The sequence below is a fragment of the Primulina huaijiensis genome, chromosome 2 (assembly GCF_012295235.1).
Source record: "Primulina huaijiensis isolate GDHJ02 chromosome 2, ASM1229523v2, whole genome shotgun sequence".
NCBI classification, from domain to species: Eukaryota; Viridiplantae; Streptophyta; class Magnoliopsida; order Lamiales; family Gesneriaceae; genus Primulina; species Primulina huaijiensis.
Window position 1 is genome coordinate 16,469,689 of NC_133307.1, and position 13,702 is coordinate 16,483,390.

The 13,702-nt window shown below is 37.1% G+C and overlaps 1 protein-coding gene across 1 annotated transcript; it reads left to right on the forward strand.

Annotated features, from left to right (window-relative positions):
* Window positions 1–3,880: 3,880 nt before the first annotated feature.
* On the forward strand, window positions 3,881–9,134 carry LOC140967307 (poly(ADP-ribose) glycohydrolase 1-like). Its single transcript, XM_073427765.1, has 5 exons — window positions 3,881–4,192; window positions 4,919–5,101; window positions 6,384–6,487; window positions 7,683–7,887; window positions 8,126–9,134. The coding sequence occupies exons 1-5, from the start codon at window positions 3,938–3,940 to the stop codon at window positions 9,008–9,010; spliced, it is 1,632 nt and encodes a 543-aa protein (XP_073283866.1). The 5' UTR covers window positions 3,881–3,937; the 3' UTR covers window positions 9,011–9,134.
* The last annotated feature ends 4,568 nt before the right edge of the window (window positions 9,135–13,702 follow it).

Here is a 13,702-nt window from a genome sequence, read left to right on the forward strand (position 1 = left end):
AAGCCCGACCGCAGCTCCAACTAAGCACAACCGAGCCACCCCTCTCGATCTCTCCCCCTACAGAAACGCCGATCAGTTTTCACTCCCTGACTCCATCATGACACCACCATTAGCCTCTGAACAGCCCTAAGCCGCATCCCCTTGCACCTCAATTCAGAAAATGTGAGTACAAAATAAAAGAAATGCATGGTAAGAAACAAAATCGAAAATCCTTCCTGCTCACTACAAAAAAATACTCTTACAGAAGCGGTTTTTTTCAATTTTAAGATCGGTTTTTAACCGCTCCAGCACTTGTACCACCGGTTGTAAAATCGCTCCTCTTATTTATGGCCTTATATCTTATAGAAGCGGTTTTTTCAACCGGTGGAACAAGTTGAAGAACCGCTTCTATTGTTTCTTTTAGGTGCGGTTTGATAATGCTCGTACCCATTACCCATTACGGTTTTTTTCCGATATTGTACCTACAATTTGCGACGCCTAGAAAATTAGCGACAGATTTATGTAAAACCATCGCTATTTAGCGACAGATTAAAACATCGTCGTCTACAAATTTAGCGACGGAATTTATAAANACGACAGATTTATGTAAAACCGTCGCTATTTAGCGACAGATTAAAACATCGTCGTCTACAAATTTAGCGACGGAATTTATAAACCATTGCTAAAATTAACGACAACTTATTCATGCCTTCCGTCGCTAACTTAGCGACGGTTATATAACAATTTCCGTCGCTAATATTTANGCGACAACTTATTCATGCCTTCCGAGTTAGCGACGGTTATATTATAATTTCCGTCGCTACCTTAGCGACGGTTATATAACAATTTCCGTCGCTAATATTTGCGACGGTTTGTGCATGCCGTAGCTTTTAAAAAAATGCAACGGTTTTACTAATACCAGTCGCTATATTTAGCGACAGTACAAAATAACCGTCGCTAATATTAGCGACGGGTTTAGTAAAAAAGTCGATAATTGAATACATGCGGCGGTTTGACTTTACCTGTCGCGAAATTTAGCAACGGTTTGTCAACTTTGTCGCTAAATATAGCGACGGGTATTAGTAAAACCGTTGCATTTTTTAAAAGCGACGGTTTGTTTTAAACCGTCGCAAATATTAGCGACGGGTATGCACAAACCGTCGCTAATATTAGCGACGGGTTGTTAGAACCGTCGCTAAATATGACAACAGTTCTCTTAAAATTTATATCAATAAGAACCATGTATAAAAACGGTTTATAAATGTATTTAATAGATGCAATTTTCAAATCAATTCTAAAAAAATAGAGCTGTAAGGGCGGTCCTTAACACCGGTTTTGTGAAACCACTTTTAAAAATATTCAATTAGAGTAGTTTTCAAAATGGTTCTAATAGTTAAATCAATAGGAGCAATTTATAGCAGCGGTTGATACAAATCGGTACTAAAAATTGCACAACTAAAGCGGTTATGCGACAACTCCTAAAAGTAAGGAAATAGAAACGGTTTAAGTAAAACCGATTTTGTTGTTCAGTTTACACGAGCGGTTTTAGAAGTGCTCCTCAAAGACCGCTTCTAGAAACACTTTTTTTTGTAGTGTTGATGGATCGAGAATTTCCTACACGAATTGCACACTTAATAGCAATATATAACATGAGTTATGCAAGGATAATGGTCTAGAGCGTGCCTTGAAATATATTGAATCAAAACTTTGAACTATCGCGCGAGGGAGGGCACCGGAGAGATTTTCTTTGCAAAACATGAAGCTTGGTCGAAGCTTGGCTGGTGAGGAGCTGCTAAAATAAAGAGATACTGATAGGGGAAGGGGTGTGTCGGTTGTTGAAGAATAATAGGTGTAGAGTAATACTAGTAAAATATTTAAATGATTAATTAGTAGATAATGGGCACTAATCGTTTAATTAAAAGTTTAAAAAGATATTTAAGCCCAATAAGCTTAAAAGTAGGCCCATTAAATCCAAACACACTCCCGAAAAATATTTCATGTTGGAAAGATTTTGAAAACATTAGCTGAACCCTCAAAAAGTCCCCCGATTTAATAAAATTTATGTATCTTTAAAAATAAAATCTTACGGGTAAAAATACCCAATAAAAATCTCATTTTTGAAAAAATAAACTTTATAGTAATTAATAAAAATAAATCATGTAATTAAAATAATTTTCCTGAAAATTCTCCGGTCTCCGATCCTCGTTTGAGCGCGAAATTAAACTTAAAAATCTTTACTGCATGAACCTTTAAAATTTCGTGAAATAAATTCTATCATGCATGAATTATGCATAAATTGCATAAAAATAACGGGTGGTCCAAATAAAAATAAAATCCTAGATTGCATGTATTCAGGTTACGTGAATTAAATTTCTGGACCTTACAGTATACATCACCAATGACATAGTTAATTCCTTTCAATTTTAATTTGATAACTCCTTTTCCAACAATTTTCATGCTGGTTTTGTTACCAAGCTTAACAGTATGGTCAAAAGTGATATCCAAGCTTGTAAACATACCTTGATTAGCACACATATGGTTTGAACAACCAGAGTCTATGAACCATGCATCATTTCTCTTGGCTTCATGTAAGTCTACATAAACCATCAATAATAATTCATCTTCCTCTTCTATTTCGGCATAATGTGCCTCCTTGTTCAATTATGGGCATTCATACTGGAAATGACCCAAGTTGTGACATTTATAGCATTTAACAGCCGCTTTGTCAAACTGTGTCCTTCCTCTTCCTCAACTTCTGCCTCTGGAAGGTGCCCTTCCTCTGCCTCTCGACCCAGACCAATCCTCTACCTTTAGATGATCCTCATCCAGGGGCGGAGGTACAGCCTCGTGTACCCGAGCTTTAGCCCGGGTGGTCCAAATTTTTTTTAAAAAATTTATATGTAAATTTTTGTATAATTTTCGATAAATTTGATATTAGCCCGGGTAGATCAATTTAAAATATTAAAGGATGTTAGAGTTTAAAATTCTAGCCCGGGTAACGTCAAATTCCTGGTTCCGCCACTGTCCTCATCCTCGTTGTTCAACTGTCGAAATTTTTGCTCATGTACTACCAATGAACTTTTCAATTCATCGATGGATATGTTGTCAGTATCTTTGGCTTCCTCGATAGACACCACAACATAGGTAAACTTCTCAGTTACGGTCCGTAGGATCTTCTCCACAATCTTCGAGTCGGGCATCTCTTCTCCATTGCTAGGCATTTTGTTAGAGACAGCCACGACTCTTGCAAAATACTCTGTGATTGTTTTATCTCTTTTCATAGCCAGAACTTTGAATTATCTTCTGAGAGAGTTGAGAAGATATTTCTTCACCTTGGGATTGCCTCCAAACTTGAGCTTCATGGAATCTCAAATAATCTTGGATGTACGACGGTCCAAGATTTGTTCAAAGACAGTGCGATCCAAGGCGTGGAAGAGATAGTGTTTGACTTTGTGATAATTGATTCTAGCCTTCGCTAGTTGCTTCTGCTGGGATTCAGTTAATCGAGCTCCTGGTTTAGGTTCGCTGAACATTTTCTCCACCAAGATCCATAAATCTTTGGCTCTGAGCAAATTGTCCATCAGCTCACTCCAATGATCATAATGACAATCAAAATGAGGAATTGTCGTCAAAGTCTTGTCGTCGCTCATTTTCTCTGTGATCACTCAAAAACTACTGCACAACAAAAAACCAACGAAGCTCTGATACCAAATTGTTGAATATTAAAGATAGATAAAACCAATATTTGGTTAAACAATGATAACATTTATTTCAACAAAACATGGCTATAAATAGCCTTACAGCAACTAGAGAAAACGGTGGAAACAAACATATCCTAACAAACTAAAAAAAATAAGTCTTTTTATTTAACAACTTTGACTTAATCACCTTAACAAAACTAACCCTTATTGATTTCAATTTTTCCGATAGAGTCGTCACGAACCGGAAAGAGAGAGAAATGTGCGACGCAACGAAGCGTTGCGAGGATCCCGTTAATTCGATTCTTCCATTCTTACCACTATGCCGCCGTTCCTCCGCCCTCTTCTGGCCGCCGGCGGTGGTGGAATTCCTCAAGTCCCTTTCCAAAGGCCCCCTGCATAGCCAAGTCAGTACTGGTCAACTCCTAGCCCTCGCTATCTATGAGCTCCGCAATTCTCTTCATTTTCCTCCAAATTATTCCCTCCGGCTTGGTTTCGCCCTTTTCTTCGACGATGTGAGCACTTTTTCTTTTTCTTTTTCTAACTTTTAGCTGTTTGACTGATGAAATTGAATTTTTATGATCATGTTTCGAATTTTTGGGCTCTCATTATCTCGTTACTTTTTTTTTTGGTTGTTGTGTGTCATGTTTTGAAATTTCTACTTTGAGTTTATAGGCATTACGATAGATTTCGTAATTCTACCCATCCGTAGCTCGAATAGCCCTACACCAACCTAGTTTTGGATTTTATTCAGACGGTGATCTTATCCTCCTATGGCTAACATATCAATCCCTGAATTGCATGGCGAGAATAACGTTATTACAAGAAAATTCGCTTCATATGCAATCGCCACAGGCAACAATTTCTAAGATTTAATTGTTTTACATTCGGTATGCCACACTTTCCTGCAATTTTTTATTGACTGTCAGTTTATGGTAACCGAGATGGATTTGAAAAGTTTTTGTTGCAGTTTTCTTCTCCTTTGTTTCAATTTTTTGCCCAAAGTTGTTAGCCGCCCACGATGATCTTAATCAACCCAATTCCCCTTTAGATATTTCCGAAATATCTTTTATCATAGAGTACAACTATCAGAGTGATAGCATGCCGCATGTTTCTTTGGCTGTATGTAGAGCAATGAAGGAAACTGAGTAGTGTTCTTTTTATACATTCATTATTTATTTGGTTTGTTGAAATAATTTTATCTTTTATTTTTTTCAATATTAATGGATGCTCAAACTTAGTTGCTGAGTAAGGATGATGCTGAGAAGTGGTTTGGAGAAGTGCTGCCACGGTTGGGAGATTTACTACTGAGGTTACCTGATTTACTGGAGATTCACCATCAGAATGCAGGCATTTTCAATGGAGTAGAAACTGGTCTTAGATTACTGGAATCACAAGAGTCGGGCATTGTGTTTCTTAGTCAGGTAAGATTGTACACATTTGACTACTTGTTAGGTTGGTCAACACTAGCGCAGTGGCTAACTTAGCTACACATTTTTGTCCCCCTTTAGGTAATGCTATAATAATGTAATTATTTTTCGTTGTTGGAATTAATTTTGCCACATTTTGCATGCTTATGACAAAACATATTACGCAAACATGTAGTCTATCCATATATTATTCTTAAAATGATCTCAGCGGTCAGCTTCACTGTAACACAGCTTCTTTTTCTGCCATTAAATTTGACTTTGATTTTATAATACATTATAGTGGTGATGTAGTCTTTTTAGTGCTGCTGCTCCCAGTTCTGAAAGTTTGGATAGGTGTTCAATATTTAAATATTTTTATTGGGCAAGGGATTTGAAAATGGGTGATATATGTCGCCTGATAGTCACTCTCAAGGCTCGGCACTTTTATTATTGTCCATTAGGTGAACATTGATTTTCAAAGTGACTGTTTTGCAGGTCGGACGTGATGTGATAGGATTTTATTTACCAACGAACAAGAACACACAAATTTAAGAACAAGAAAATAAGGATTCTAAGGAAATGAAAGATATATTGATATGCTGAAATAATTAAAAATCTCAGAGGCAAAGTCCTGTAACAACTTTCCCCAGCCGGTGCTAATAACCATAATGAAAAATCTGCTGAATGAATTAACCAACTCCTCACTCCCTCTCTATATTCCCCTTCCCTCACGCACTACCAACGTTCTTTCTTCAAGAATATAGTGTGCTTTTCGTCATTCTTTTGGCCCAATTCACTCTCATTCCTATCATGATGTGGCTTCTGGGGACATTATGTATATCTGGGAAGAACATTTGATCTCCAGTGAGATATGTTTTGGGCTGAACTGGAAAGATATTAGTCCTTAGACAAAATCTGCGGGCTAGTTCATTGAATCTCCTGCCATATTGATATTTTAAAAGAGCAGGAGTTACTTCCAATGTGAATTTACTAATCCCAGTACATTTATTGGATATTGTTGGTGTGAAGACTTTCCTAATTATTTGATAGGTTGTAGTTTCAGATCCGATGGTAGAATTCAGTTGACTGCATTAATATTTTAGCGAAGATGAAAAAAGATGAAACGAAAAAAGAGAGATTTTTTTATGGTATATTTGGTTTTACTATATCTTTTTTTTTATAGATGAAAACTTACTTTTCTGCTTCAATAATGAAGTGAATATGCAGTTTTTGTTTAATATACTCTGGCTGCATCTCTCTATAATTTTCTGAGTTCGAGAATTTATGCTTTCTCCAGGAGCTAGTTGCCGCCTTGCTGGTTTGTGCTCTTTTTGGTTTGTTTCCAACAACTAATAGAGGTGCCAAACATCTTCCAGCAATCAACTTTGATGATTTATTTGTGTATGTTTCCATCGGCTGATTATTCTCGAATCTTTTGTCCTTTTTGGTAGTTGCATGATGCTGCTCTGCTTAACAATTTGAGAAATTATTAAATTTTAACTGGAATGCAGTCCATCCACACGTTGTTCCCCTATTTCATTACCAATATAGGCCAAATCTTATTCAGTTATGTTGTTATTCTCTTTATCAGTTTTCGCTGTTACTTCATTATTAGTTTTTGTTGTTCCTGCATTGCTAATGTTATATGTTCTTATGTTCTTATAAGAGTGTGACCAACTAGCAGTATGTTAATCTGTCGATCTCATTCTAACCTTTTATGTGGCCAACGCCCCGGCCATTGTGTTTGTCTTAATGTACTTGGGGCAGTTTGGGTGTTGCAGGCAACGTGATCATGTCATGGCAGAATCTGGTTTGACTTGAGAATGTTTAGCGGGTGTCCTATCCGCGTGGTGTGAAACTCGGGCGCCGATTGTAGGGCCTCGTGTGGTCTCGTCCATTAGCTGTATTTGTGCATGATATTGTGGGCTGGCTGCGAGAATGAGCCTCCCATATGCATCTGTTCCGAGTTCATTTGATGGCTTGGTTGGGCTAATGACATTCTAGCGACATTCTTAACATATGATATGTCTTTATTTTTTCTTCATTATCCGAGTTAACTCATGCTTAACAAGCTGATTATGAGTGAAATCTCGGGGTATGATATATTGAGCACGCTTCCAAACCAAAATTTATATGATGGAAAGGGAAAGAGTACAATAAAAGTGAATGATTTACAGAAACTCAAAATTAGTATGGTATCAATGATATTCAGGGACAACATATAGATGTTGCTCCGGTACTGTCTATAAAAAAACTATTTTTGCTGAGCACCTCACCTGTGCTTGTGAGCCGAAATTTACTAGATGCTCGCTTGCTCGCTCACCCATGCTCCCCCGGATGAAAAGCAAGAATAAGTAAATTAATATCTTCAATGGAGAACTTCTGAATATCTTATTACATGGTACTCCTTGTCTGTAAATATTTTTGGTGATACTCCTTTTGCTGTTTTCCTTGAACTGTTTGTAGTTTGACTGGAAGAAATAGTATCCATTAGAATGAAAGTGCATTTTGTGCCTATGAAGTTTGCACTTTAGTTGTCTCATCTTTTTTTTTCCAGGACATGGGAACTTGTTTATGTATTACTTTGTTTTTGCAGGTGTATATATGAGTGCTATCATGTGTCACTGGAAAACAAGATAAAGTGCATTATTCACTATTTTGAGAGGATATGCATGCATATGCCTACAGGAAATGTGTCGTTTGAGCGAAAAGTTCTTGCTTGGAAAAACAGCAGTTCCGGCATTGTCTATCCAAAGACTAATTTTTGGAGCCAGTCAGTTGTTTCCCTCAGCCAGTTGGAGGTAACGAATGAGCAGTCAAAAAGTGATAATGTGACTAAGAGTTTAAGGTCATTTTGAATTGATTTGGAACGATAAGGTCTTGTCAGCGATCATTTTGTTTTAGGCTGAATGTTTAAACTTTTCTTGAACCCCCTCGCAATTTATTTATTCTTTATTCGGTATACTGTGCTATAAAGGTTGATTTGCAAACTGTTAATTTCTCATTGACTCTTTTTATTTGGGTTTCTTTCTTTTATAGGTTCATAAATCTGGTTTAATTGAAGATCAATCTACTGAAGCTCTCGAAGTAGATTTCGCAAATAAATACATTGGAGGTGGTGCTCTTGGCAGGGGGTGTGTCCAAGAAGAGATTCGCTTCATGATCAATCCAGAACTGATTGTCAGCATGCTTTTCATGTCTTCAATGGCTGATAATGAAGCAATAGAGATTATTGGTGCAGAACGATTTTCAAACTACTCTGGCTATGCTGCTTCTTTCCGTTTCACCGGTGACTTTGTGGACAAAAAGGGTGTTGATTCACTTGGAAGACGCAAAACTAGGGTAATTGCATTAGACGCATTATGCAGCCCTGGGAAGAGACAATACCAAGTCGAATACCTCCTCCGTGAAACTAACAAGGCATTCTGCGGCTTTTTCGACCAAACTAAATATAAGCTGTATCAAAAGCTATCCGATGAAATTGAAGCGCAAGGAGAGGAACCCCATCAAAACATCAGAAATCTTTTTCATAAGTCGAAGAATCTTCAATCAGCTTCTTGCCAACCTGGAAAACAAGATTTGAGTGCTGAAGAAACGATTGGTATTGCGACCGGGAACTGGGGTTGCGGTGCTTTTGGGGGTGATCCTGAAGTGAAAGTTGCTATTCAGTGGTTAGCTGCTTCGCAAGCACTAAGACCTTTCATGTTATACCACACGTTTGGCCTGAAAGAATTGCAGAAGCTGGAAATGGTTGTAAAATGGATCATCTCTCACGAATGGACTGTTGGTGACCTTTGGAATATCTTAATGGATTATTCATTTCAGAGATTGAAAGGAAGTACTCAGGTTGGCTTCTTCAATTGGCTTCTTCCCTCATTAGACAGTAATGATGATGATGATGATCCCATGATGTTGGACGAGTGATAATACTACGTAAAATGTTGTATTTCGATTCTAGTTTCTATTAGAAGTTTTATATGGATTTGCGTAGTAGTTGTGTTGTAGGAATTTCTTGGCACTCAAATGGATTTTTGAATTTTCCATCAGACATTGGTTGTAAATATCAATTTAGTGTAATGAAACGTATAGAACTAGTGCACTGCAAAACAATGCAATTCGAATTCTCTTTATTTTGGATCTCATATTCCCTGTCCACTCAATCATTTAGTCAAACTTAACAAGTGTCTTTTCATTAAGTTTACATTTTACGGCGAATGATGTATGTATTGGGTGATTTTCATCTTATCATCTCATGTTCCCACATTATTAGATTAGGTAGTCCATTAAGATGAATTTGGAATACTGATTTGAGGTTATTGGATTTAAAACATTAAGATCTTCATTTAGATTATGGATTTCAAATGTATTTGTGTAGTTTTAGAAAAATAAGATCATATAAATCCACTTCTTGAATTTTTATGACATGTTTTGTGTTAATTAGGATGAATTTTAAGTTTACACAATAATAGAAACATTTGAAATTGATTTTACTTTTTGTAACTAATATATCAATAAATAAAGTACAGATTTAAGATCCAAATGCAGTCTAACAAATTGATATATTCAAAAAAACTAAATTTTTTGCCGTACATTGTGTATGCTCCATAGTTTTCTCGCGAGGATAATATGCATTTATATTAATGATGGATGACCTATGGAACGTAGATCTCACATCACATGGTGCTATTAATTCTTTTTTAAATGCATTCCATGGAGCATGTAGTGTCTGTTGGAATATAATAAGTTTCAGAGTTTGACAAATTAATCAAGAAGAGAACTGAAAAATCTAACTGATCGAACAGTCGTGTAATCGTTACTGAAGACCACCTTCTAGCTAAACTGGAAAATCTTTATCAACTGAAGTATTCGTAACTGATAGGACATCAGTTACAACTGATAATGCCCAGCTGAATTGATCGGCTGATCAGCTGACTTCTAATCAGTTGGTCACATCATCAGTTGAAGTATCAGCAGACAGACTGACAGGTTGTACTAAAGCAGAACAGTTGAATCAGAACAGAACAGTCTGAATACCTCTTACTATTGTCAGATTAAGTAATTACACGACGATTCAACGGATATTTGTCATTAAATGTTCATTAAATGCATTCAATATGACCATTGAGATCGAAGACTATACATAGCTGATCGAATCAGTTGAAAAAGGCTAGTGACTCCATGTAAGGTTCAAAAATTTAATTCACGTAACCTGAATGCATGCAATCTAGGGTTTTATTTTTAATTACGTGTTTAATTATTTTTATGCATTTTATGCATAATTCATACATGGTAGAATTTATTTCATGAAATTTTAAAAAGTTCATGCTTTAGGGTTTCTAGATGCATTTCGCGCTTGAGCAAGGAATGGAGACCGGAGAATTTTCAGGATAATAATTTTTTTACACAATTAATTTTTATTAATTATTTTAAGATGTTTTTAAGTGTATTTTTCAAAAATGAGATTTATTGGGTATTTTTACCAGCATGATTTTTAATTTTTAACGACACATAAATTTTATCGAATCAGGGGACTTTTTAAGGATTCGGCTATTATTTTCAAAAACTTTCCAACACGAAATATTTTTCGGGAGTGTGTTTGGATTTAATGGACCTAATTTTAAGTTTATTGCGCTTAATTATCTTTTAAACTTTTAATTATAAGTTAGAGCCCATTATCTATTAGTTTACTATATAATTACCACCTAAACACCTCTCAACCTAAACATATTATTTTTAACAGCCGACGCCCCTCATTTTCAGAACCTTTTCCTCTTATTTTTACTCAAACACCAGCTGAGAGGCTTCGGCTGTCACTTGTTCTTGCATCTAATAATTTTCCGGCGCATTCGATCTTCGTTATCCTTGCGTGAAACATCATCAAGCATGCTTTGTATCATTTTTTACGCATCATACATGGTTTATATACTGATGAATGTGTTTACGCATGATATTTTTCGATCCAGCCATGAAGAGGGAAAAGCTCTCGAGTTTTGTTGTGTTTCTCTCATATTTGTTTGTGGCTCACGTTTTCTTTGGTGATCTGTGCAAGGGGCTGCTGTGATGTGTTATTAAGAGGCTGTTAATGGTGACATGATGTTGTTTTAAGGATTAGAAATCGTGTTGGGGCTGTAGGTTGTCGGATCGGGAGTTATGTTTCAATGGGGGTGGATCGGTTCTTGGAATAACAGCGTGCAAGGGTCTTCCAGCAACGCAGGGACCTAGACGAGCTTTAGACCAGACCCTGGAGGGTTTGAGACAAGGCTTGGAAGGGCTCGACTCGTGCTGGAACCACCTGAATTAGTAGCTCGCACGCGGGAAGGACAAGGGCTCGGACGTGGGGGTTTTGGGTTCTAGTGTTCGTTGCCGTCGTGTGGGCTGCATGGGGCTAGTTGCGTGGGTTCAGTAGGTCCCTTAGGGTCTGGACTAGGTCCAAGATGGCTGGGCTCGTGACTGGTGCAAGCTGGTGCGAGCCTAGGGGTGCTAGAAGTCGAGTGGTGCATGGAAGGGTTGGAGATGGGAATAGCTGAATCTGTCCAGCAGCTTTTTGGCCCATTCAGAAAGGTTTTAGGGCTGAGTCTTGATGGTTTTAGGGACTTTTAAGTGTTTACTAGGTGTGGTAAAAAATTGGAAAAGTTTTGGTTAAGTTTCGGTTCGATTCGGATTAAAACCGGGACCTCGGTCCAAGTTTTAAAACGAATCGGTTAAGTTTTGAAATGGGCTCGATTTTACGTCTAAGAATGCTTTTAAATATTTTTTGGGACATTTTAAGGAGTTTGGTATGCTTCGGGTCAATTTTAGAGGTACATGGGTAAAACGGTAATTTTTGGGTTTACAGGGGCAAAATGGTCATTTTGCACCCGGGGTGAGAATTTGGTCCTGGCAGCGCCCTGAGCACAAATTTATGATATTTAAAATGTTTATGCATCATGCTCATGATTTTTACGTAATTATGATAAATACGTTGCTTGCTCGGTTTAAAGAAAAATTTATGTATGTGCATGCTTTTATGTAAATGGTGAAAATGATGATATGTTTTGAAGGAGGTGATTTAGTTGTGACTAACACGATGACACGATGACGTGTAAGGCCGTGACTCAGTGGATGGGTAATGATGTCGCTGATGTCCTTGTCGTCGGGTACCGCGGTTACATGTAGATGGATCCATCGACTGACATGATGATACGAAATTCACAGCTAATAAATGAAATTCAAATTATGAAAATTAACACGTATATGTTGATACGATGATACATGCTATGATTATTACCATGTTTGGACAGGTCACGAAGATTTTTACTGCAGTCATGAAATGTATGTTGATTATGCTATTTTTCACTGCTGTGTGCTACGTATATGTACTTGTTATTCCTGGTACAGGCGTGTTGAGTATTTAGACTCACTAGACGTGTGTGATACAGGTGAGCTTGATGCTGAGGAGATTGGAGATGCCGAACTCTGAGTAGGCAGCCCTGGTGCGGTGACATGACCCGAGGACCACACGTTTTTCCGCATTTGATTTAAGAGTTTTTTAGAGGAGTTAAACATTTTTATACGTTGACGATATTACGATTTTTACTCGTTTACGGTTACGTTTGAGCTTGGATGATTTTGGTTATTTTAAACTGCGCTATTTTATTTGTCAAGGAAATACGATTATTTTAAATGTTATTGGGTAAATGCGAGCTTCTAAAAAAAAATTATTTCCGCACTTTTAAAACGAGTAGACGTTACACTACAAGTGAACATACACGAAGCAATCAAGCTACAACCTTCAATTAGTTGTGATACCTTTCACGAGTATTTTATCAAGTTACAGATCGTACACTCAAGCTCTACATTCATTATATTTATCAGTAGCATTCAGGCTACCAATTAGAACGTTTCAGTTAATAATTGTATAAGAGTTGTTAGACTACGAGTTTCAGTTTGGCAGTGTGTAAGACCAACTGAAGTAGATTATTACAATAAGTTGTAATATATCAAAGTCTTTTAGTGAAATCTTATCCTTGTGATGGAAGGGGTGACGTATGAGCATTTGAAGTCTTCGAACATCCATAAAAACTCTGGTGTTCATTTCCTTTACCATCTCAGTTTACACTAAGTATTCAATCTATATTTCAGTATTATTCCGCACTATTATCAGTTGACTGATCTATATTGACAAAAAAGATTCTATGATCAGTTCCTCAAAGAACCGATTCACATATCAGAAAAGAATACAAAAATCGGAAGTGTTTATTCAACCCCCTTTCTAAAAATTTCAACTACCTTACCGATCCTATCAAGTGGTATCAGAGCGGTTAATCTTGTCCTAAATACTTACAAACTCTCAAACTGATACAGATCATCATGCCTTCTTTCAACAAGATTCCCATGTTCTCTAGAGAAGAATTTGATGATTGAAAGATAAGAATGCAGACTCATCTACATGTTCAAGATGATGACACAGTGGTATGTCATCACCGATGGACTGATGAAAATCCTGAAATCAAATACAGCTGTTGCTTTGACTGATGGAGCACCACACCAGATAGATAAGCCACAAGATGAGTGGACCTCAGAAGACAAAAGAAAAGCTAACCTGGAGAATGTGGCCAAGGACATTTTGTATAAGAC

Excerpts from the sequence above, each read along its gene's own strand:
- LOC140967307 (XM_073427765.1), top strand. The coding sequence starts at position 3,938 with ATGTGCGACGCAACGAAGCGTTGCGAGGATCCCGTTAATTCGATTCTT. Across the intron at positions 4,193-4,918 it reads TCGCCCTTTTCTTCGACGAT|TTGCTGAGTAAGGATGATGC; the intron begins GTGAGCACTTTT and ends GCTCAAACTTAG. Across the intron at positions 5,102-6,383 it reads GCATTGTGTTTCTTAGTCAG|GAGCTAGTTGCCGCCTTGCT; the intron begins GTAAGATTGTAC and ends TGCTTTCTCCAG.